General features: G+C 46.0%; 1 protein-coding gene and 1 long non-coding RNA gene across 3 annotated transcripts in view; one reads left to right on the plus strand and one right to left on the minus strand.

The window, feature by feature from the left end:
* Positions 1-282: 282 nt before the first annotated feature.
* Positions 283-26,107, plus strand: part of LOC117513729 — a 29,188-nt gene continuing 3,363 nt past the window's right edge. The window contains exons 1-6 of one of the 2 annotated variants that reach the window (XM_034173967.1): positions 283-883; positions 1,150-1,245; positions 1,376-1,492; positions 10,915-11,031; positions 19,322-19,438; positions 24,537-24,649. In XM_034173967.1, the coding sequence (XP_034029858.1) occupies positions 801-883; positions 1,150-1,245; positions 1,376-1,492; positions 10,915-11,031; positions 19,322-19,438; positions 24,537-24,624 (618 nt within the window). In that variant the 5' untranslated portion in view covers positions 283-800 and the 3' untranslated portion in view covers positions 24,625-24,649. The remainder of the gene's footprint in view (positions 884-1,149; positions 1,246-1,375; positions 1,493-10,914; positions 11,032-19,321; positions 19,439-24,536; positions 24,650-26,107) is intronic. The other variant, XM_034173968.1, reaches the window with a different exon arrangement.
* LOC117513730 lies at positions 15,580-19,411 on the minus strand. The gene is made up of 3 exons (XR_004561693.1): positions 19,135-19,411; positions 16,562-16,567; positions 15,580-15,592 (listed from the first exon to the last, which is right to left on the minus strand). It is a non-coding gene; the product is annotated as an uncharacterized LOC117513730 (long non-coding RNA).

Consider the following 26,107-nt stretch of genomic DNA (forward strand, 5'->3'; position numbering starts at 1 on the left):
AGATTAAAGTTACTTCTACAAGTCACTGTGCATTACTATTATTTTTGCATTGTGGGTCGATAGCAGCATTAAACTTGGTCTATGGGCAGGGGTTCGACTGAACTGCCCACTTTAAGCGAGCTGTGAGCTTTTCATCCGCGGTTTTCTGCAGCAGCTACAACTCGTCGTCACCTCTTAAAGCGCGGTGACAACAGCACACCTGCACTGAGCTTTACAAAGACATGTTTACGCTTTTTTTCTCCTTTTATTTAGAATTCTTTAGAATTATTTACAATTCGCTGTCAGTCAAAGAGACCACGCCCCTAACATTTACAGAACTTTATGGTTTAAAATGTCTTAAACTAAGAAGCAAGAACAAAATTTATCCCCGTCCAGTTGTCATGGAGGAAACTATGTATAGCGACCAAAACAGTTTTTGTCCCAGGCTGTGGACATGTTTATTTCTGCTCTAAAGTTGGACATTTTAACATGAACTTGAAGGGGAAGCTGCTCTGTTCTGGAGCCTCAAGTGGACAGTGGAGGAACTGTTAGGAGGGTCAGTGTCTCTGCTTGGACCAAAGCTCCGTCCTCCTCCTCCTGCTGCACGGAGCAGACTACAGAGACAAACACTGTGACGTGCACAAGGTTATTCTGTGGTTCTGCTGCCAGAAATCTGACAAAAATTAACAACTTCCTGCAGATTAAATATTTTCTTGAATTCAAAGTTTTTCTGTCAGCAGAGTTTGTCACGTGACACAGAGGAATGTTGGGAGATCCTGTGTGGCATCACGTTGTGTCTGTGTGAAGGTGTGGACTCTGCTATGGATCAGTGTGAGGACGCAGAGGACGGACCCTTGAAAACCGGTCTGTGTGGGGACCATGGGATCCAGATCAAAGCTCAGAGGTGAGACCAGGATCTGAAACTGTGACTGTTGACCAGGTCAGAGGTCAGCGCTCTCATCGCCCTGCCATCATTGTTCACGCGCAGCGCTATTTCTCAGAGCGCAGTGGAGACACAGCAATTCATTAATTATGTTGTGCATTTTTTTCCCCTCAGTATTTTGAAGGGGTGGTGTCATTGCGCCCTCTAGTGACCACCTGCCACTGCTTTCAAACATTATTGATCATGTTTTCTAATGTTTGATTGTGTTTCTGCTGTTTTTCTGTCAGTGTCCATCAGAGTCCAGACTCGTCTGAACCTGAACACAGCTGTGTGTCCCTGAAGAGTGACAACTCTAAAGACACTGTCCTTGATTTTAAACGGAGGTATTTATATGATGGATAGTAAAGTAAACTGTAACCTGCTGTATATATATTTAGAGTTATTTGTACTTTCAGACATTATTGATGATGTTTTCTGATCTTTAATAAATTGTTGGTGCTGTTTGCCTTTCAGTGTGGCTCAGAGTCTAGACTCGTCTGGACCTGGACCCAGCTGTGTGTCCCTGAACAGTGACTGGTCCATGGATAGTCTTCCTCTTTTTAAAGGACAGCGTCTCTCTGCTGGACAGACGTGAGCTCTGACTGACACTAAGATGTTTCTGTCCTCATGATGTCTCTGTAATCTGCTGAATCTCAGTCTGTGGTGCGGCTCCTTATTGTTTCTCAGTGTGCATCATCGGATGTCCGATAATCTATACGTATCGTTATATCAATGCATTATGTGCTTAATACCGTTTTTAGAAATTTTATTTAAATATCTGTATAAATTGTAGCATGTGGTGTTGGTGTGTAACTATTTTTTTGAAATACTTCAATTATACTGCTAAATATGTGTTGTAATATGTTTACTTTTTGTTGTATATTTTAATCTTTTCTTTGCCTTTATCTCAAATTGACATCACACACCACATGTTTCTTCATAAGACTATCAACCCCAAGACTCTTAATTGTCACCCTCATTTTCATAGTGCAGAGACCTCATTTTAAAGCTGTAATCCCAAATAGACCCAGTTATGTCCGAGCTCCGACATTGTTTAGGGCCCCTTGAACACATAGTACAAAGTGCACACTTAGTGCGCATGACGCAGGAATCGTGTGCAAACCGTGGAATGTCGTCCCTGCCTCCAACGCCTTGCACAGCACACACTTAAAGACAAAGTGTGTGCTGTGAGAACCCATTGCACCCTCTCGCGGCAGGTGCCGGCCAAATTCCAGGTGACACACACAAACATCTAACACTGTTTGGATGGCACTTAGAAAATGTGTGGCCAGTCGCACTCTTGGCACGATAACAGACTGCAGACAATCACTTTCATACTCGCAGAGAAATTTGTCTCACTTGAGTGTGGCTTTGGTCTGTGCACCGAGATGACAAGAGGTGTGTCCTCCTGAAGCGGCTGTGGAAAGCTGTGAATCTGGACATCCCAGCTGGACTCCACGTACTGTTTGGATGGACATGGACAAACAACTGACCACTGTGACGCACGTGTGTCTGTTTGCTGTTATCAAGTGGACATAAATAAAAACATATATCACTGTGGCGACGTGCTACAGCGAGTGAGCATGCACACATGGACAGGCTGCTCCCGAGTTGAAACGGACCATCGGATCAGAACATGCAGGTGTCCTGCGGTGCGTCGTCCACAAGACACGCGAGCGCGGCTGGTTGGAGACGTGCCAGTAGATGTGGACATGAATGAGATGAGTAAACTGCTTCTCATTCATGTCATTTCATGACTGTATGTCTGTGACCATGAGTCATTTACAGAGGAAAAGAACGGATCGTACTTGTATTGCTCGCTTGATATATGGTGTGTGATTTTAAATTTTTTTTTTTTTTTTTGTAATACTTCCATGTCCTTCCAGGGGAGAGTTACTGTACCAAGATCTTGTTCATGAGTGGAGGTACTGTTCACTGGAGTGTGAAATCAGTCGATTGTTTTGGGCTGCGTCCAATGTTTTACCAACTCTGTACCGGACCACAGAGCTGAGCCAGAAGGCCAGACTCTCGATTTACACTCCTATCCTCACTTACACTCATGAGCCTTCCTCTCTCGGGTATCTGGGCCTATGTTCTTGGACAGTGTGAGAAGCTCAATGATCTGGGAGGGGCTCTGAGTAGAGCCATTGCTTCTTCACATCGAACAGAGGCAACAGAGGTGGTTCAGGCATCTGGTGAGGCGATCCCAGTCATGTTCGTCAAGAGGTCTTCCAGGCATGTCCAACTTGGAGAAGACACCAGGGAAGGCCAAGGACACCTGGAGGGGTGATATTTTGCAGCTGGCTCGGGAGTATCTTGGGTTCCCACAGAAATAGTTGGAGGATTTGGCTGAGGATAGGACAGTGTGGTTTGACCTGCTTGGTCGACTGTCACCGTGACTTGGACCTGGATCAGTGGCAGAAAATGAATGAATGAATTAATCTCACTTGCGTTCTACAGAAAAGTTCAGTTAACATATTTTTATGTGACTCATCAGTTCCACTTAGTGCAGAATTGTAGTAAAACTAAGGCACAGAGTGATTCTGATGAAACGTTTTAGTTGTTAAAAATATTTTGTTTTTATTTTTCATAGAAGTATTTGTGTTGTTGTTATTACTGCACAGTTTATACAACAAGAAGGGAGCTCTCAGTGCTTGCATCAGCATGTCGTTATTAATTGCACTCAGTGCTCTGCTCCCGCTCTGTCTGTATATCTGTTTATTTGTCTATCTATATACACACACACAGTCATCTGTTTGAGACAAATAGTGTATTTAATGATGACTGTGTGTAACTGCTGTAAACTGTTCAGGTGGCCCTTCAGAGTGTGTTATTATAACTCTGTTAGTCTCTATTGGATCACGTCTGATGGAGTTGAAACATTGAAATCTTTTTAAAAGTCACTTTTTGATAAAGCAAGTTTGAAGTTGTCCGTCTGCATCCTGCTAACCAACCGCTTGTTTTAAATTCAGCCTGTGAGACTTTGATTCAAAGCTTTGATTTAAAGCTTCAAATATTCCAGAGGGCATCGCGCTACAATCATTGTTTTGAATTGTGATGTCAGTGTGACATTACTTGGCATCTTGCATTATCAGTGGCTTAGTTAGTCTGCAGTCTGCTTCTTGTCAATTCTACGTACAAAAACCTTCAGTTTAAAGCTTTGAAGCGCACTTTGAGGATTCCAAAGACTGCTTTGTGTTGATCTTTGCTTCGAATGATGTCGTGTGATGATCACAAAAGTGCACAGACAAAGTAAGACAAAAGTATCTTGAAGTTTGACTTGGAACACAAAGGCCATGATGATCATCGGCGTACCAATAACACTATGTAACAAATTTTTATTTTTGTTTTGTTCCTGGGTACACAGTGTGTTTTCCGAACCTGTTGTGACTTAAATAAATAGAAAATAGCTGTTATTCCACAGAAACTTTGCTTCTGTGATCAGGACAATGATATATTGAAATTTGTCTGTTTTCAAGAATATTCTCGATTCACCTTCACTACTACTGAGCAGTCTTCTAGAATATTCTTTAACTGCTAGAACTGTCCAGAATTTTCTAGAAGTTTCCAGAATTATCTAGAAATTTCAAGAAACTTTTAGAACTTTCTAGAACGTTAAAAAAAAATAAAATCAAAGTTTGTGCTGAATGTAGTCATTTTTCCATAGACTTTAGACTTGTTACATAGTGTAATTTTTCCATCAAGAGTGACGTCGGGTGAGTGAAACTGCTGCACTATGTGTGAGGATTATAAAATTTATATTAAAACATACATGAAAATCTTTCTGTTAGAGCTGCGTCTGTTGTGTGGGCCGCTGAAGAGGAGGTACTGCTGGCCCAACACCACCAGAGGGCGCCCTGCTTGAAGTGCGGGCTCCAAGCACGAGAGGGCGCCAGACCCAGAAGAAGTGACAGCTGTCACTCATCCTCTGCACCAGCTGTCACTCGTTTATCACCACCATAAAAGCCGGACTGCAACTCCATCTCCCCGCCGAGAAATCGACTACCAGTACCAAGGTAACTTTCTCTGCTGAATTATTGATTGTCTAACATTGTTCTGTGTGCAGTCGCATTCCTGTGAAGACCCAGAAGAGGGACAAACAGGAGCTGCACGAGTGTGTGTGATTTGGAGGTGGAGGTGCTCCTTCCTAACGGTGTCTGGACTGTAAATTACTGAGTGTGCGGACTCACACTCACACATCATATTTCTGCTTTCTGCCAGCAGTACCAGGGTCGACAGTCGAAGACAGAGGCCACCTGGGGACTCGGGACTTGGCGGCTCTGGTGTTCTTCAGGCCGTTGGTGGTGGAAGCCGTGTGGGACGCGGCTTCTCTCTCGTTGGGCGTCTTCTATCTTCGAGCCTGCCCACACATCACCTGGTGTTTATTGACTGTGAAAATTACGACACGTTTCGTTGTGTATTATCACAACATTAAATTGTTACCTTTTGGCTTACTCATTGTCCGTTCATTTGCGCCCCCTGTTGTGGGTCCGTGCTACGACACCTTCCCAACAGGATTTCTCGGCCATCGTCATGGACTCCGAGGGGCGTCAACTCAAGCTTGAATGGCCAATGGAAGAGCCAGGAGCGCAGGCGTCAGCGGGAGGCGGGTTGAGTGAGCTGCAGCAGATCTTAACCGTCTTCAAGGCCCGGTTGGAATTAGTGACCGAGCAGAGTGTCCTCCTTAATCGAAGGGTGGAGGCTCTCACCGCCAGGGTGGAAGCGCGCGATCAGGGCGCTGCTGCAGCCACTCCTCTGGCTGGTCCTGGGCCTGTATCAGATGTTCCACTGGTCATTCAACGAACCCCCCCACCGTCCCCTGAAGCATACATAAGCCCTCCGGAACCGTACGGGGGCTGTGTCGAGACGTGCGCGGACTTCCTCATGCAGTGTTCGCTCGTCTTTTCACAGCGCCCCGTCATGTACGCATCAGACGCTAGCCGGGTAGCTTATGTTATTAATCTGCTTCGAGGAGAGGCACGCGCATGGGCTACGGCGCTTTGGGAGCAGAATTCACGGCTCCTAACGTCTTATACTGGGTTCGTACGGGAATTCAAACAAGTGTTTGATCATCCCAACAGAGGCGAGACCGCTTCGAACGTGCTGCTGTCGATGAGACAGGGGCGCCGTAGCGCAGCCGAGTATGCAGTCGACTTCCGCATCGCGGCAGCGAGGTCCGGCTGGAATAACGTTGCGCTCCGCGCCGCCTTTGTAAATGGACTGTCCCCGGTCCTTAAGGAGCACCTACTGGCCAAGGAGGAACCGCGGGAATTTGACGGGCTGATCGATTTGGTTATACGCTTAGACAACCGTTTAAGCGAGCATCGTCGGGAGCAGGCCGGGAGGCGTGACCGGGCACGAGCCGTCCCTCCCCCTTCCGGTTCCGACAAGGTGGCGTCGTCCCCACGCTTCACTGCCAGAGAGCTCCGTGTGGCTACGGCTCCCCCTGCTGAGGAGGCTAGGGACACGAGCAGGGCCAAATTAAAATCACAAATCAGACAAAGGAGGCTGGCCCGCGGGGAGTGTTTTGTCTGCGGCTCTTGCGAGCACATGCAGAAGGACTGCCCTAAAACGGTCAAACTACAACGCCCGTCCTTAGAAACTGGGCTAAGGGTGGGTCATAACACGCACGCGGGAAAACCCCGCAAATCTGCACGAATCCCAGTTACAATCCTTTGTGGGGATTTAACCCTTCATGCCCCAGCACTGATAGACACGGGGTCTGAAGGGAATCTGCTGGACAGCAGATGGGTAAAGGAAGTAGGGCTCCCTCTGGTGGCTCTGCCGGCACCATTGCAGGTGCGAGCACTAGATGGCACCCTGCTTCCATTAATCACACATCAGACACAACCAGTGACTTTGGTTGTGTCTGGGAATCACAGGGAGGAGATAGTGTTCCATGTAACACCTTCTACCTCCCGAGTGATTTTGGGCTTTCCATGGATGGTGAAGCACAATCCCCGGATTGATTGGCCGTCTGGGGTTGTGACGCAGTGGAGCGAAACCTGCCACCGGGAGTGCTTAGGATCCTCGGTTCCTCCCGGCACTACGGCTAATGAGGAGGTCAAAGTTCCCCCCAATCTATCGGCGGTGCCAAAGGAGTACCACGATCTTGCTGATGTTTTCAGCAAAGATCTGGCACTCACTCTTCCCCCGCACCGACCGTATGATTGTGCCATCGATTTGGTCCCGGACGCTGAGTACCCGTCCAGTAGGTTGTACAACCTCTCACATCCGGAACGCGAATCAATGGAGACCTACATCCGGGACTCCTTAGCTGCCGGGCTGATCCGAAACTCCACCTCCCCGATGGGTGCTGGTTTCTTTTTTGTGGGCAAGAAAGACGGCGGACTCCGTCCATGCATTGATTACAGAGGGCTGAACGAGATCACGGTTCACAACCGATACCCGTTACCTCTGTTGGATTCAGTGTTCACGCCCCTGCATGGAGCCCAAATTTTCACAAAATTGGATCTTAGAAACGCGTACCACCTGGTTCGGATCCGGAAGGGAGACGAATGGAAGACGGCATTCAACACCCCGTTAGGTCATTTTGAGTACCTGGTCATGCCGTTCGGCCTCACTAACGCCCCCGCGACGTTCCAAGCTTTGGTAAATGACGTCTTGCGGGACTTCCTGCATCGGTTCGTCTTCGTATATCTGGACGATATATTCATCTTTTCCCCGGACCCTGAGACCCATGTCCAGCATGTACGTCAGGTCCTACAGCGGTTGTTGGAGAACCGGCTGTTTGTGAAGGGCGAGAAGTGCGAGTTCCACCGCACTTCTTTGTCCTTCCTGGGGTTCATCATCTCCTCCAACTCCGTCGCCCCTGATCCGGCTAAGGTTGCGGCGGTGAGAGATTGGCCCCAACCAACAAGCCGCAGGAAACTACAGCAGTTCCTAGGCTTTGCAAATTTCTACAGGAGGTTCATTAAAGGTTACAGTCAGGTAGTTAGCCCCCTGACTGCCCTGACCTCCACCAAGGTCCCCTTCGCCTGGTCGGATCGGTGCGAAGCCGCGTTCCAGGAGTTGAAACACCGGTTCTCGACTGCACCAGTTCTGGTGCAGCCTGATCCTGATCGCCAGTACATAGTAGAAGTGGACGCCTCTGACTCAGGGATAGGAGCCGTGCTGTCCCAGAGCGTGGAGGCTGATAAAGTCCTCCATCCTTGTGCCTTTTATTCCCGCAGGTTGACCCCAGCTGAACGGAACTATGATGTCGGCAATCGGGAACTTCTTGCGGTGAAGGAGGCTCTTGAAGAGTGGAGACACCTGCTGGAGGGGGCATCGTTGCCCTTCACGGTTTTCACGGACCATCGGAACCTGGAGTACATCCGGACCGCCAAGCGGCTGAACCCCAGGCAAGCACGCTGGTCTCTGTTCTTCGGGCGCTTTGACTTCCAGATCACGTATCGCCCCGGGACCAAGAACCAAAAACCAGATGCATTGTCCCGGGTGCACGAAGAAGAAGCCAAAGCGGGGCTGTCGAACCCCACCGAGACCATCATCCCCGAGTCCACTGTCGTGGCCACCCTCACCTGGGACGTGGAGAAGACCGTCCGGGAGGCCCTGACAAGGAGCCCGGACCCGGGGACTGGCCCCAAGAACAGACTGTACGTCCCACCAGAGGCAAGAGCTGCCGTATTGGACTTCTGTCACGGGTCCAAGCTCTCCTGTCATCCCGGAGTGCGTAGGACCGTGGCAGTAGTCCAGCAGCGCTTCTGGTGGGCGTCCCTGGAAACCGACGTCCGGGACTATGTCCAGGCCTGTACCATCTGCGCCAGGGGCAAGGCAGACCATCGGAGGACGACGGGACTCCTCCAGCCCCTGCCAGTGCCTCATCGCCCCTGGTCTCACATCGGCCTGGACTTCATCACGGGCCTCCCGCCGTCCCAGGGCAACACCGTTATTCTCACAATAGTGGACCGGTTCTCCAAGGCGGCCCACTTCGTGGCCCTCCCGAAGCTCCCGACAGCCCAGGAAACGGCAGACCTTCTGGTCCACCACGTCATGCGGCTGCATGGGATACCATCGGACATTGTATCAGATCGTGGTCCCCAGTTCTCTTCGCAGGTGTGGAAGAGTTTCTGTAAGGAGCTGGGGGCCACCGTGAGTCTCTCGTCCGGGTACCACCCCCAGACCAACGGCCAGGCAGAGCGGGCTAACCAGGAGTTAGAACAGGCCCTTCGCTGCGTCACCTCCGCGCACCCGGCGGCCTGGAGTCACCATCTGGCCTGGATCGAGTATGCCCATAACAGCCAAGTCTCGTCTGCTACCGGCCTCTCCCCTTTTGAGGCATGTTTGGGGTTCCAGCCCCCATTGTTCCCGCTGGTGGAGGGAGAGGTCGGTGTGCCCTCGGTCCAGGCCCACCTCAGGAGGTGCCGCCGGGTCTGGCGGACCACCCGCTCTGCCCTGTTAAAGGCCCGGACGAGGGCCAAGACCCATGCGGACCGCCGACGTTCCCCGGCCCCCACATACCAGCCCGGGCAGGAGGTGTGGCTCTCGACCAAGGACATCCCTTTGTGTGTCGACTCCCCAAAGTTGAAAGACAGATTCATTGGACCCTTTAAGATCCTCAAGATCATCAACCCGGCCGCAGTGAAGCTTCAACTCCCGGCTTCACTGCGGATTCACCCTGTCTTTCATGTCTCCCGTCTCAAACCACACCACACCTCACCCCTCTGTACTCCGGGACCTACGCCGCCTCCTGCCCGGCTCATCGACGGGGAGCCTGCCTGGACAGTCCGCAGGCTCCTGGACGTCCGTCGTAAGGGCCGGGGTTTCCAATATCTGGTGGACTGGGAGGGGTATGGACCTGAAGAACGCTCCTGGGTGAAGAGGAGCTTCATCCTGGACCCGGCCCTCCTGGCCGAGTTCTACGCAAGACATCCGGACAAGCCTGGTCAGACGCCAGGAGGCGCCCGTTGAGGGGGGGGTCCTGTTGTGTGGGCCGCTGAAGAGGACGTACTGCTGGCCCAACACCACCAGAGGGCGCCCTGCTTGGAGTGCGGGCTCCAAGCACGAGAGGGCGCCAGACCCAGAAGAAGTGACAGCTGTCACTCATCCTCTGCACCAGCTGTCACTCGTTTATCACCACCATAAAAGCCGGACTGCAACTCCACCTCCCCGCCGAGAAATCGACTACCAGTACCAAGGTAACTTTCTCTGCTGAATTATTGATTGTCTAACATTGTTCTGTGTGCAGTCGCATTCCTGTGAAGACCCAGAAGAGGGACAAACAGGAGCTGCACGAGTGTGTATGATTTGGAGGTGGAGGTGCTCCCTCCTAACGGTGTCTGGACTGTAAATTACTGAGTGTGCGGACTCACACTCACACATCATATTTCTGCTTTCTGCCAGCAGTACCAGGGTCGACAGTCGAAGACAGAGGCCACCTGGGGACTCGGGACTTGGCGGCTCCGGTGTTCTTCAGGCCGTTGGTGGTGGAAGCCGTGTGGGACGCGGCTTCTCTCTCGTCGGGCGTCTTCTATCTTTGAGCCTGCCCACACATCACCTGGTGTTTATTGACTGTGAAAATTACGACACGTTTCGTTGTGTATTATCACAACATTAAATTGTTACCTTTTGGCTTACTCATTGTCCGTTCATTTGCGCCCCCTGTTGTGGGTCCGTGCTACGACACCTTCCCAACAGCGTCCCTGAGGGACAGACTGAAGGTCATATTAGAACTCAGCCTCAAGTCACATGATTATGGACAAGCGGAAACATTTTAATGAACGGTGACACAAACAGGAAGTGGACTTAACTCTCACTAAAATGAAAAACTGAAATGGTGTTGGAACACATTTAAATTCACACTAACAGATTCTGACTCTGAACAAACCAGACTTATTTCTAATTCATTCATTATGTTATAAATTTTATTTAACTCAGTATTTTGAGGGGGTGGTGTCATATCGCTCTCTAGTGACCAGCTGCCACTGCTTTCAAACATTATTGATGATCATGTTTTCTGATCTTTAGTTGTGTTTGTGCTGTTTTTCTGTCAGGATCCATCAGAGTCTAGATTCTTCTGGACCTGAACCCAGCTGTGTGTCCCTGAACAGTGACTGGTCCATGGATAATCCTCCTCTTTTTAAAGAACAGCGTCCCTCTGCTGGACAGACGTGAGCTCTGACTGACACTAACATGTTTCTGTCTTTATGATGTCATGATAATTTATCCTCTGAATTTCATCATAAACAGGAGTTTTCATTGATTAATTAATTAGTAAGTAGAATCCACTTTGAAGATGCGATTGTTTGGTTGGAGGACTTGCACACATGGACACAGCCGGTTACCAGAGTCCACAGGAGGAGGTTTTTGATATCTGTGGATCCTTTGAATGTCTTCAAGTCTTAGTGTATGGCCTGATTAAAATTCCATGCTGTATCAGGGTGACCTTTTTTTTTTGTTTTGTTTTTTTAATCTGGTTCTGTGATTTGTTGAATCACCATCTGCTGCCTCCATAAAAATCTGATCATGATTGACTGATCATTCCCTTATTACCTCCGCCAAGGAGGTTATGTTTTCGGTTGCGTTTGTTTGTTTGTCTGTTTGTCAGCAGGATAACTCAATACGTTTTGAACGGATTTTGATGAAATTTTGTGGAGTGGTTGGAAATGACAAGAGGAACAAGTGATTAAATTTTAGTGGTGATCCGGATCATGATCCGGATCCAGGAATTTTTTTAAAGGATTCTTCACCATTGTGGGATAGGGGGAATTTTGACATTCTAGTTTCTAACTCCACAAAAACAAGGCAGAAAGGCTTGAAAAAAATTAGGGTGTAACATAGTCAAATGTTCTATCAAACTACAAAGTTTGGTGATGATCGGATCCGGATTCTGGATCTGGTGATCCAGAATATGCAAAAATATAGGGAAAATAGAAAATGTCAGTGTGAGGTGACAAATGAAGCTAGAGATGCACAACTAACACCAAATTATAGCTGAATCTGTACTGATCCAGTAAGGTGTCATCAGATTTGATGTAGCTTCAAATGTTATGGAGCTAGATCCAGAAGAAAACCGCAATTACCGAAAAACTGTTTTTATCTTTTGAACTAATAAAGACATAAAAGTGATTCCAAGTTCTAGTGGTATGTTTTCATGGTCAAGGATGTCAAATATAAAGGAAATTAAAGTGTATGTATCATAGTTTTCATTGTAACACTGAATTGTTGAATAGATCACTGTGCCAAGGAGGGAATCTCTTTAGGGTCAGTGACCCTATGGCCTTGTTTAGAGAAGTGTTTCATAAATGTTAAAAAATTCATATATTTGCAGTTTAGTTGAATAATAAATTGAATTTTGTCTCTTATTTGTTGTTGTCTATAAGCACATGCAATATCAATATCAGTGCTCAAATGACAGTAGCTTCTGGGAAAGGTGCAAGTTGCAATAAACTGTGATGCCAAGCACTAAGGATACATGCTATCCAGTCACAGCAGATGAAACTTTTTTTTTACTACTGAGCAAACATCATTGTTAGACTTTTTTAGGTTCAGTGATTCCACGGCGTGTAGATATTATGGCGTCAGTGACCCCATGGCCTTGGCGGAGGTTTGCACTCTCTGAGTGCTTCTAGTTGCATAATTTATTCATATAGTACGGGTCTTATATGGAAAGGTGGGATAAAGTCATTTATTGATAGAGTTCCTCAGTGTAGTGCAGCGGATAAAAAAATGCTTCAAATGGTGATGCAAGCACCAAATTTGGCACACATACTCCTTAGACATTACTCTTTTAAAAATGCCGGGTACCCACGTGAACTTTCAATAGGCGGCCAAGAAGGGGTCAATTGAAGTATTACACAGGGGTCAAAATTTAAAAATGCTCCAATCATATTGAAAGGTATTCCATATTATTTGTCTGATCATAAAGATTCCAAAAAGGTATAGTTTGGACTATCTGTGAATGAATGGTCAGGAGTTATGGGGTAAAAACAGCAAGAACACTGAGAAAGGTCAATTCAGTTTGTACAGGGGTCAAAAGTTAAAGTTGCTCCAATTTTGGTAAAAGTGGTGCAAATTACTGGTTGAGCTAATAGGATTAATAAATGGAATAGTTTTGCATGCTTGGTTTGCAAAGTAAAGGTTAAACAATATCAGCATCCATTGGATTCTATGACATGTGACATATGCTGCCCTGTAACATGATAACTAAGCATGATACATGATGCAAACTATTCCTTTTAAAACCGTATTCACCCAACTAATAATTTGCATCATTTTTTCATCCCTCAGTAAATATTCACTTATCTGCTGCACTAGTGTTTTTTGTCATGTTTAAATGTGCTGTTTGAGTCATTTTTACAGATTCTATAAAACTCAGGAACTCTGAATTTTTCAGCGTCGGGTCAGATTTTGGATCCTAACGTGCTGACGCTGCTGTCTGTGTTGCAGGACACTATTTTACAGGTGCTGTGAATGCACACGTGGAATATCTCCACGGCGCTGTTTTTACAGGCTGCCTGAACATGCAAATGTATTTCTTATATTGGGAAAAAAGTCAGAATATGTTATTTTCAGGAGATAATGGACTTTCTATGTAATGTGCCAGAATCATTAGAGAACGTTGTGCGGAGCTGATGGTGGAGCTGCCATGGGACATTATTCTCTGGCTGGCGATCACACACGGCCTGTGCATGATGATGGCGTGGACCTGGACATTATTCTCCGGCTAGCGATCACGCGCGATCTATGCATAATGACGTTTTTGATGATGTAGACTTTGCATATGTAATCTTGGAAATCATTCTACAAGTGCATACCTGTCAACTGTGGGAAATATCAGAGAGGGAGATTTATTGCCAAGTAAATTTACACATACAAGGAATTTGATCTGGGATTATTGGAGCAATAAGAAAAGAAAAGAAAAACACTTCTATAAGTAGTAAAAAAGTCAAATAGACAAAACTATATTCACTGTTAAATAAATAAAATGGAATGGTACAGGTGCAGCTAAGAGGAGCGCATTAATGTCACTGACTAAGTCTGTTCTGCTTTCTGTGACAATCTTGGAGAAAGTTCTTTATCTTGAAGTATTTGAATGAGGGACCCTTTACCTGAAAAGCTGCTGCTGTGTTCCGGAGCATGCGCGCTCTTATCTGTCCGCTTAATCCATGTCAGTGTTGCGAGGGACCGAATGAATATAACGGTGATGTCCGCCTGCCTGGCACCACTGCTTTTTACCACACAATATGCGACTGTTTTTTTTTTTTTTAAGTCGTTGTAGTCACAATTAACCAGCTAGACAAATATCTCAGTTTTATAGACTCAGCGGCCCTGCAGAGGGTCTGTCAGCAGTGCTCGCTCGTTAACTTAGATTACAGGAGATTTTAAGTATGGATGAGGAGGTCGAAAGATAACTCTCCAAATCGGGAGACTCCCGACGATATTGGGAGAGTTCAGAGGTAGACAAGTGGGTGAGTGCCCTGTTCAGTTTTTTTTTTTTTTTTTTTTTTTTGTATTTTGGTCTCCTCGGTGGAGCTGGTAGGCTTTGTTATTTTTATTTTACTTTGAGAGAGTCTGTCAGGTTTAGGATCCTGATATGTGCAGACTCTGTTGTATGTACTGGAGCAGCATGCTGTTTTAATCCTTTTATAGCTCCCACCATGAATGCGCACGCGGAACTCTGTGCTGTTTTTTCAGGCTGTCTGATCCACAGATGTATTTGTTAGATTTTTCACAGTTATATCAATGACACTTATAAGAGTGTGCAAAGCTGAGCCTCTAACAGACTTTTTAACAGGCTGCATTAATGATCAATGTGAACATGCACTAAGTCTTCTCACAGCAGACAGCGGCTGCTGCTTTTACTGTGACTGCATCAAAATTACCAGTTATTGCTTTAAAATGAGTCATACAACATCACGCTGATGTAAACTTTGCAATTAATCGGTGGCTCCATTATTAGCAGCTACATTCCATTCAAGTGCACATTGGGATGTTTTCTTCAAAGCTACATAATTGCTGTCAGAAATGCTCAGAAAAATGTAGCTGATTGTTGTGAATGCTGTATGCTTTGAGACCAGTCATGGAAGTGCACAAAGTAATTCTGGCCATTGGTCCCTAACAGCCTAAATTTAAGTTATGATTTTGGCGCAACATGTCCGACGTAGAAGCATGGAAATAATGCATGCCGCTATCCAGCACCAAAATTTCAAAGACTGAAAGTACGTCTCGGTACCTCAAGAATTTCGATTTCCGTTCTGCCATTTTCTTCATAAAGCGCTTCCTGTTCACTGTCACTGGGGCCACAGCGTTGTTGTTAGCCTCCGACAAACGGTGTCAAAGTCGGTTGTGCACTCGCCTCGGTCTCCGTGATGCTCTGGGCTGGCGTGCACCCTCCCTGGATGGATTGGTGATGACAGCGCTCCGCACATTGGGACGTTTTTCTGGTGGCACCTCTTCAACTACCCAGGCTGTGGTCACCGCCAAGATTAAACCAAAAATGCAGAGATCATTCTCTGATCGTCAGGCTTTGTATAACGCTTGCGTTTTGTGACGGTTTGTGTTGCCTGGATGTAAACAGGATAAAATTAAGAGCTGAAATTGTTTATGTGAAATCTCCCCGCAAAAATGGGTTTGCGCATGCGCTAAAACATCGTGAGATGATGCTGCTCAGTATAGCGGCATTGCAATAGCAGTATAGCGGTGCTGTTACTCCATTGTCTGGGGAGAACCCTGTTCTGCTAAATTTGTGTATGATTTTTTTTTTTTTTTGCACATTTTCACCTTTTTGTTGCCTTTATCTCAAATTGACACCCCACATTTGTTTGATAAGACTACGAACCCCAACACCCACACACAAAGTAGGAGCTGTGTCCACATTCTCTGTATTACATAAAACATATTTCTAGTGGGTGTTGGACTCGTCCAGGGTTGCCCCTTGTCCCCAGTCCTGTTCGTGTTCATAGACAGGATTTCAAGCCACATTTGGGGACTGGAGGGTTTCCATCTCTGTGACCCCAGAATTGCATCTCTGCTATTTTGCAGATGATGTTGTTCTGTTGACTTCATCAGACTCTGACCTCAGATTCACACTGGGCAGGTCTGAGGTACAGTGTGAAGCAACTGTGATGAGAATCAGCATCTCCAAATTTGAGACCATGGTCCTGTCTTGGAAGAGGCTGGATTGACCCCACTGGGTCAGGGGAGAGTTACTGCCCCAAGTTGAGAAGTTTATATATCTCAGGGTCTTGTTCACAATTGCGTTTGATGTTTTACCAACTTTGTACCAGACCACAATGGTGCTGAAAGAGCTGAGCCAGAAGGCCAGACTCTCAATTTACACTCCTATTCTCCCATAGAGTCATCAACTTTCCTCTCTCGAGTATCTGGCCCTAGGTTCCGGGACAGTGTGAGAAGCTCAATGATCTGGGAGTGGCTGTGAGTAGAGCTGCTGCTTTCTCACGTAGTAAAGAGCCAAGAGAGGTGGTTCAGGCACCTGATACGGAGACCCTAGTCATGTCTGTCAAGAGGTCTTCCAGGCATGTCCAACTGGGAAGAGACCCCAGGAAGACCAGGACACCTGTAGGGGTTATATATTCCAGCTGGCTCAGGAATGCCTTGGGTTCCCACAGGAAGAGTTGCAGGATTTGGCTGAGGATCGGGAAGTGTGGTTTGAGCAGCTTGGTCGACTGTTACCGTGACCTGGACCTGGATCAGTTGCAGAAAATGAATGAATTAATCTGACTTGAGTTCTGCAGAAAAGTTAAATTAAATCAACATATTTATTATGTGACTCATCAGTTCCATGTAGTGCAGAACTGTAGTAATACTAAGGCACAGAGTGATTCTCATGAAACGTTTTATATATATATATATATATATATATATATATATATATATATATATATATATATATATATATACATATATATATATATATATATATATATATATATATATATATATATATATATATATATATATATATATATATATTTCGTGATAGTATTAGTGTTATTACTGCACAGTTTGTACAACATGACATAAGAACTGTATTTATGTGGAAACTGCCCTCATCGCTGTGCCATCATTATCTGCCCTCAGTGCTTACATCAGCGTGCTGTTATTAATCACACTCGGTGCTCAGCACTCATGTCTCTATATACATACACACACACACACAGTAATCTGAGACAGATCAGTCAGTGTATTTAATGATGACTGTGTATAACTGCTGGAAACTGTTCAGGCGGCCCTTCAGAGTGTGTTTTTTCACTCTGTTCGTCTCTATTGGATCATCTCTGATGGAGTTGAAACATCGAAATCTATCCATCCATTTTCTTCCGCTTTATCTGGAGTCGGGTCGTGGGGGCAGCAGCTCAAGCAAAGCCGCCCAGACCTCCCGATCCACACACACTTACCCCAGCTCCTCCAGGGGAACCCCAAGGCGTTCCCAAGCCACCTCCCAATGGGACGTGCCCGGAACACCTCTCCAGCGAGGCGTCCAGGGGGCATCCGGAAATGATGCCCGAGCCACCTCAACTGACTCCTTACGATGTGGAGGAGCAACGGCTCGACTCCGAGCTCCTCCTGAGTGACCGAGCTCCTCACCCTATCTCTAAGGGAGCGCCCAGCCAACCTGCGGAGGAAACTCATCTCGGCCGCTTGTACTTGCGATCTCGTTCTTTCGGTCATGAGCCAAATCTCATGACCATAGGTGAGGATCGGAACGTAGATCGATCGGTAAATTGAGAGCTTTGCCCTCCTACTCAGCTCTCTCTTCACCACGACGGTCCGATACAGCGACCGCATCACTGCAGATGCTGCACCGATCCGTCTATCGATCTCACGCTCCATCTGTCCCTCACTCGTGAACAAGACCCCGAGATACTTAAACTCCTCCACTTGAGGCACCATGGCCTCAGATTTGGAGGTGCTGATTCTCATCCCGGACGCTTCACACTCGGCTGCAAACCGCCCCAGTGCACGCTGAAGGTCCTGATTTGACGAAGCCAACAGAATCACATCATCCGCAAACAGCAGAGACGAGATTCTGTGGTTCCCAAATCAGACTCCCTCTACACCCTGGCTGCGCCTAGAAATTCTGTCAATAAAAATAATGAACAGAACCGGTGACAAAGGGCAGCTCTGGGCGGAGGCCAACGTGCACTGGAAACAGGTTTGAATTACTACCGGCAATGCGAACCAAGCTCCTGCTGCGGTCGTACAGGGACCGGATAGCCCTTAGCAAAGGATCCCGGACCCCGTACTCCCAGAGCACCCCCCCACAGGGTGCCCCGAGGGACACGGTCAAACGCCTTCTCCAGATCCACAAAACACATGTGGACTGGTTGGGCGAACTCCCATGAACCCTAGAGCACCCAATGGAGCGTGTAGAGCTGGTCCAGTGTGCCGCGACCAGGATGAAAACCACACTGCTCCTCCTGAATCCGAGGTTCGACCATCGGTCGAATTCTCCTCTCCAGTACTCTGGAATAGACCTTACGGGGGAGGCTGAGGAGTGTGATCCCTCTGTGTGTGTGTTCCAACATTGAAATCTTTTTAAAAATCACACGTTTGAAGTTGTCTGTCTGCGTCCTCCTAACCAACCGCTTGTTTTAAATTCAGCCTGCAAGACTTTGATTCAAAGCTTTGATTCAAGGCTTCACCTATTCCAGAGTGCATCGCACTACAATCATTGCTTTGAATTGTGATGTCATGTGACATTACTTGATATCTCGCATTATCAGTAGATAACTTGGTATCGTAGCTTAGTCTGCAGTCCGCTTCTTGTTTTCGATTCTACCTACGAAAAGCTTCAGTTCAAAGATTTGTTGGGCACTTTGAGGATTCCAAAGGCATTTCCAAAGATTGCTTCGAGTGATGTGTGATGATCACAAAAGTGCACAGACAAAGTAAGACAAAAGTAGCTTGATGTTTCAGTTGGAACACAAAGGCCTCATTGGTGTACCAATAATGTTTCCGTCCAGAGTGACATCAGGGGAGTGAAACTGCTGCACTACATGTGAGTGATTTGTCTAATAAAATTTAGATAAAAAAACAAACAAACATGAAAATCTTTCCATCAGAGCTACGTCCCCGAGGGGAAAAACTGAAGATCAAATTAAAAAATTCAGCCTCAAGTCACATGATTATGGTCGTTCGGCAACATTACAGACTTTTAATGAGCGGCGACACAAACAGGAAGTGGACTTTACTCTCACTGAAATGAAAAAAAGGAAATGGTGTTGGAACACATTTAAATTGACACTAACAGACTCTGACTTTGAACAAACCAGACTTATTTCTGATTCATTCATTATGTTGTAGATTTTATTTAACTCAGTATTTTGAGGGGGCTGTGTCATATCGCCCTCTAGTGACCAGCTGCCACTGGTTTCAAACATTATTGATGATCATGTTTTCTGATCTTTAATTGTGTTTCTGCTGTTTTTCTGTCAGTATCCATCAGAGTCTAGACTCGTCTGGACCTGAACCCAGCTGTGTGTCCCTGAACAGTGACTGGTCCATGGATAATCCTCCTCTTTTTAAAGGACAGTGTCCCTCTGCTGGACAGACGTGAGCTCTGACTGACACTAACATGTTTCTGTCTTTATGATGTCATGATAATTTATCCCCTGAATTTCATCATAAACAGGAGTTTTCATTGATTAACTAACTAAATAGAACCTGCTTGAATTAGGGCTGCCACAGATGAGTATTTTGATAATCGACTAGTCACCGATAATTTTTGGGATTTGTTAACTTATCAGATCGTACATAAATTGCGCCTTAATGCACCAGCATGCAGCTGCTCTTATATAACCATCATTAGCTTCACGCTTGAAGTGTTTAAGGTATGTGCTAAATAAAAATGAAGACAATTATGATCATTCATTCAACTTTTACTTGGTAACAAAGTCGTTCATTGAAGAGGAACGTATTATTTTTGCACTATAACATAGCGTGATAAAACATTAGCGTTATCACATTTCCTATTCAAACGTGACATCGCTGTTATTACAGCAAACACATATGCGTGCTAAGACTAATGAAATCACCATCATTAATGTTAATGTTTACAGCTAAGTAAGTAATTCATTATAGATGTTAATGTTAGCGGCTAACTAGCCAATTAGCTTACTGAGATGACTCTCACTTTGTCAGAATCAGTCACAACGTGCTTCCTTCTCAGATGCTCCTGCATCGCTGTTGTACCGTCGTGGATGGCAAGTTCTGCCTTGCAGATTTTTGCATTGCGCGTTTTTGTCTTTAATTTGATTAAAATGCTCCCAAACTTTTGAGCTTCGTTGCTGGCTAGCCATGATATTGTTTGGGCGTAACTTTTCCAGTAACATCATGGCAGACCTGGTGTCGCAGGCCGAACGGTCCGCCCCTAAAAATTGGTCTGCCCTGCCTCCACTGCGCATGCGTCATTTCGGACCTCAGCAGCTCGTCTGAGACGGAGTCTCTTCACCCAAAGAAATCAGATAGATTAATTGGATTATTAACCATCAGATGATAAAAAGTAAAACCTCTTAAATCATTCTAAAGTCAGTTTTAAGGAGAAACGAGGCAGTTTCAAGCAGAAACGCGGCGATACTCTGTGACGTTTTGAAATGACTGATGCGTAGTGAATGCATCAACTAGCAGCGCATGTACCTGCGGTGCTCTGATCAATTCCTCCGTCTTTTGTGATGAAACAATGCTGAATTTATGTGGAAATGATTGTTGTACAAAAGCTTCAGATATCTGTCACTGAGATCAATGATGACTGGAGTGCAGTTTGAAGCAGAAACGAGGTGATAATCGGTGAACCTCAGCTAATGACGCGTGTGGAGTGAAGGCAAGGTGGACTGGTTTTTAGGGGGAGACATTTCTGCCAGCAACACCGGATTACCACAGTTCAGCGGAAGGTACAGTGGCAGTTTTGAGAGGAAAAACAAATCTTAAAAAAAATAAATGATGACAGATTATTAGATTTGTCGCAGATTGTTTTGATAGTTGACGTAATTGTGACTAGTCGACTAATCGTGGCAGCCCTACTTTGAAGATGAGACTGTTTGGCTGGAGGACTTCGGACATGGACACAGCTGGTTACCAGACACTGGACGTTTATGAGGCGGGGTGGGAAGACCCCCCAGTATACCCCTGCTGCCCTGTAAGGTTGAACCAGCTACTTTAAGTAATTGTCTCCTCCTGGGACGTTACATAGTTCTGGCACCAGGGTTCTTAAAGCTGATTGCCCAGTCAGTTGTGAACCACCAAATCTTGTTGAGATCGAAAAGGCCATGAAACAGCTGATAGCAAGGAAGGATCTGGGCGTCTGTGGGACTGGAGCTGATCTCCTCCAGGTGGCTGAAGTTGCTGTTCTTCCATTGCAGTCTTTTTTTTTTTTTTTCCTATCTGGTAGACAAGTATCATACCTACAGACTGGAAGAAAGGAGGATTTGACCTTCTGCTGGAAATAGGGCTGCCATGACTAGTCGACTAATTTAGTAGTCGACGAGTCATTTGCTTTGAACCTTGAACCAATGAAGCAGTGCTTCGATCTGCTGCTTCGTTAGATCTTTGCTTCGCTCCTCTGCAGAAGTGGCAACTCTGCTTCTTAACTCCTCTCAAAGCCATTAAAATATGTCAATTGTGAGTCACTTTTGTGCAGATTGAAGTGACTAACTGGGACTCCTGTCTTGTTGCAAGAAAGAAACGAGAATTGTCCTCCATTCCGTCGCTCCAAACGCTGTGCTGCCGAGCCAAGTTAGGAAGATAGAGTCCGCTCGAAATTAATAACTTCAAAGCAAATCACCGTTTAAATCAAATGACACCTCTTTCCAAACGCTGTAATACAAACAATAAACTGCAATCGATCAAAATGTTTTTTTTCCTCCCAAAATGAGATATCCTGGCTGACGTGCAGCAGCCCAAGACTGTATGGCTGCAGACATGCAGACTCCAGCAGCCAGCTGAGCTTGGCTCAGACGTATGGAGTGGCATCTATGCTGTTAATGTCTGAAAGGAAATGCTTTTGACAAAAACTACAGATTTTTTTTCTATCTATCTCCAGAGATCAAGGATCCACCATGTAGTTTATTTACTGTATGTCCAGAGATAAAGGATCCACCATGTAGAGCAGGGGTGGGCAAATTTTCCAGAAAGGGCCAAAAGGGTGCAGGTTTTCTTTGCAGCCACTGAGTCCACCAAGTGATTTCACTGTCACTTTGAGCAGATGGAATCAGTTAATCAGTGGAATCAGTGGCTGCAAAGAAAACCTGCACCATCTTGGCCCTTTCTGGAACAAGTTGCCCACCCCTGATGTAGAGTTTATTTACTGTATGTCCAGAGCTCAAGGATCCACCATGTAGAGATTATTTATATCCAGAGATCAAGGATCCAGTGACCAGTTTCATTTTTTTACTTTAAGATTCAATAAAATGTTGTTGACATAGAAAACCTGTAAAGCCTACTGGTAGCACACAGAAAATTCATAGAAGCTATCGATAAGGGAATCGATAAGGAATTGGATTGATAAGCGGAATCGATAATGATATCATAAAATGTGATAAGCTGCAATTTACGTATGATCCGAATAGTCGACTAATCACAAAATTAATCGTTGACAAGTCGACTATTAAAATAGTCATTTGTGGCAGCTCTAGCTGGAAAGAAGCGAGCTCTGACTGACACTAAAATGTTTGTCTTTATGATGTCACAACTGTCCACAGAGCAGCAGAGGACACCATTGTTGTTTGAACTGTAACAGCATCAACAGTTACTGTTGTTGATCTTTGGTCTGCTCCTGGATGTTCAGGGTCACCACAGTGATCCAGTAAAGATCTGCTCTGGGATTTGGCACAAGTTTTATGCTGGATATCCTTCCTGACGTGACTCCAGTTTGACCTTGAGAAACACACACACAGACCCTGGTCTTCATCTAAGTACTAATCCGGACTTGCTGTGCTGAGCGTCTGAGATTGATGGATCAGGCACAGAGCAGCTTGACTGTGCAGCTTCAACAATTCTTGTCATGGATGAAATTTTGTTGAATGCTTCAAAATCCATGATGTGTTGGACGTTGGAAGCTCCACACAAATACCTGAAAACTCTTCCTGATCTGTGACCTGACAAACTGATGGTCTTTGGAATTTGGACAAATGATGGTGAGTCCAGGTTGGTTGAGTCCAGCTGTGATGAAAAACCACAAAATCTTTGAGGCACACGGGTTTGTCAGGATTGTTTTTGTACATTTGGCTCCATCTGCCGGCTGAAAGTGGACACGTTTATGAATGGTGCCCATTAGTCACAACAAATAAAATTAATTCCATAAAAGGATGACGTGTGACAGAAAACAGACCTTTGATGAAGTGATGACAATAAACGCGCTCCTTTGTGATTCCCAGTGTTTTCCTGTGACTCGAGTGTCTCCTGTTGGTGCTCTGAACCACCGTCTTCTCCTCCCACAATCCTCTGGAAGTCTGTGAACCTTCTGGCTCATTTGTCTGTGTCCCTGTTTGTACCTCCGCAAATGATGAATTCCTTCCTGTTGTCTGTTTCAATCTTGATCGCTGAAATATTATGTCAACATGATGGAGTATTTTAGTCGCAAGTTAGCTGTGCTGATGTCCAGGCTGGTCCCCGGGAGGGACTTGTCCTACAGGTAGTCCAGTGTTCAGTGACTGATGGCCCAAAGGACAACCAGGAGGGGAAGTCCAGAGTCCCAACTAAACAGACCACATGAGTCAAATCCAGATCAGGCACTGAAATAGGACTTACCCACATTGTAGCCTGAACCTTGAGTTCTCATCATCTCTGGGTGATTGTGGAATTCATTGTCATGAAAGAGTGAAACATCTCGGTGTGATTTTAGGTCCAACATTGTCTTTTGACCTACATATTCAAGAGGCGGCCGAGACGGACTGTCTTGATGTCCACAGCATTTAAAGGACTCGACCAGTCCTGGTGATGTCCAATGGACCCACAGTAATTCATGACTGTAGTCTGTTATTTTGTGGTCTGATCCTTAAAAGTAGAAGATGTCCAGAAGAGGACAGCCAGGTTTGAACCAGACTGAGGACGTTTGGTCGTGTCTCTCCCTCAGTCGTCTTCTTGTAACTACAGGAGCAGATTCTCAGGTTTTGTTTGACATCAGATGGTGAGTTAGGGACAGAACATGTTAATTCTTGTGACACTCGTGTCTTCTCAGGATACTTTATAATTTAACTTGTTTAAACAGGTAGAAGACAAACGATTTGACTTATTGAAATTTTGAGAAAAGCTTCTAGTTGGACAGAATATATCAGTTGCTATAGAAAGGACAGAATTTACATCTGGAAGCTGTGAGGAAACTTTCCAGCCTCGGTATGGAAAAGCCACAGCTTAGACTTCAGGGTCTTGAACCTTGTTGGATTCTTGGACCCGGTGGTTGTCAAAGTCCACAGCTGGTTTGCTGCTTTCAGGACCATCTGATCTGGACAGAAAGAGACAACTTTGAGGAAATCGTGTTTCTGTTTATGGCGTGTGTGGACGGACAGTCAAGCCCACTGTGGGACTCTCAGGAGGACCAACAAGAAGACCATGAAAACCAGTTTGAGTGTTCAGACCAACGATACAGGTTGATGTGAACTTGAAACTATTTGTGTTTGGACATAATGTGAGTAAACTGTTTCTGTTTGGTCCACAGAGTGAAGCAGCAGAGCTCAGAGGTTCTCAGGGTTCCATCTGCTCAGCAGCATCAAAAACGCCTGAACCACATGTTTACGGTCTGTTGACGTCCATCTTATGTCCTCATTGGACATAGTATTTTGACATATCCAAACTGTCGATATTGCGCTTGCTTTTTTGCTCTTGCTTGCCTCTACTGGTGGTTGGCTCTCACTGCGGTATTGTATCACTTCCTGTTCCGGAGCACAGCGGTGTTTTGCTGTATCTGTTAGCTGTTTAATCTGCGCAGTTAGATTGATCTAGTTACCTAGATAACGATTTGTTTCACAGTGTAATCTTCACGTGCCTTAACTAAAGCACTCCCTCTGCTGAATCACCTCTAAATTATTTACACATTATTCACTTTGTGTGTTTTTAGGAATCCGCTAGCTTAGCGCAGCTACTAGCTCTTAGCCGGTTTAGCATGGCGGCTTCTCCTGTCTCTCCCGCACTTTTCTGCTCTGGGTGTGAAATGTTTAGTTATTCCTTGGCCTCCTTTAGCAGTAATGGTACTTGTAATAAGTGTAGCTTATTCGTAGCTTTGGAGGCCAGGCTGGGCAAATTGGAGACTCGGCTCCGCACCGTGGAAAATTCTACAGCTAGCCAGGCCCCTGTAGTCGGTGCGGACCAAGGTAGCTTAGCCGCCGTTAGTTTCCCTCTGGCAGATCCCGAGCAGCCGGAAAAGCAGGCCGACTGGGTGACTGTGAGGAGGAAGCGTAGCCCTAAACAGAAGCCCCGTGTACACCGCCAACCCGTTCACATTTCTAACCATTTTTCCCCACTCGGCGACACACCCGCCGAGGAACAAACTCTGGTTATTGGCGACTCTGTTTTGAGAAATGTGAAGTTAGCGACACCAGCAACCATAGTCAATTGTCTTCCGGGGGCCAGAGCAGGTGACATTGAAGGAAATTTGAAACTGCTGGCTAAGGCTAAGCGTAAATTTGGTAAGATTGTAATTCACGTCGGCAGTAATGACACCCGGTTACGCCAATCGGAGGTCACTAAAATTAACATTGAATCGGTGTGTAACTTTGCAAAAACAATGTCGGACTCTGTAGTTTTCTCTGGGCCCCTCCCAAATCGGACCGGGAGTGACATGTTTAGCCGCATGTTCTCCTTGAATTGCTGGCTGTCTGAGTGGTGTCCAAAAAATGAGGTGGGCTTCATAGATAATTGGCAAAGCTTCTGGGGAAAACCTGGTCTTGTTAGGAGAGACGGCATCCATCCCACTTTGGATGGAGCAGCTCTCATTTCTAGAAATCTGGCCAATTTTCTTAAATCCTCCAAACCGTGACTATCCAGGGTTGGGACCAGGAAGCAGAGTTGTAGTCTTACACACCTCTCTGCAGCTTCTCTCCCCCTGCCATCCCCTCATTACCCCATCCCCGTAGAGACGGTGCCTGCTCCCAGACCACCAATAACCAGCAAAAATCTATTTAAGCATAAAAATTCAAAAAGAAAAAATAATATAGCACCTTCAACTGCACCACAGACTAAAACAGTTAATGTGGTCTATTAAACATTAGGTCTCTCTCTTCTAAGTCCCTG

The sequence above is a fragment of the Thalassophryne amazonica genome, chromosome 7 (assembly GCF_902500255.1).
Source record: "Thalassophryne amazonica chromosome 7, fThaAma1.1, whole genome shotgun sequence".
In the NCBI taxonomy this organism is placed as follows: domain Eukaryota; kingdom Metazoa; phylum Chordata; class Actinopteri; order Batrachoidiformes; family Batrachoididae; genus Thalassophryne; species Thalassophryne amazonica.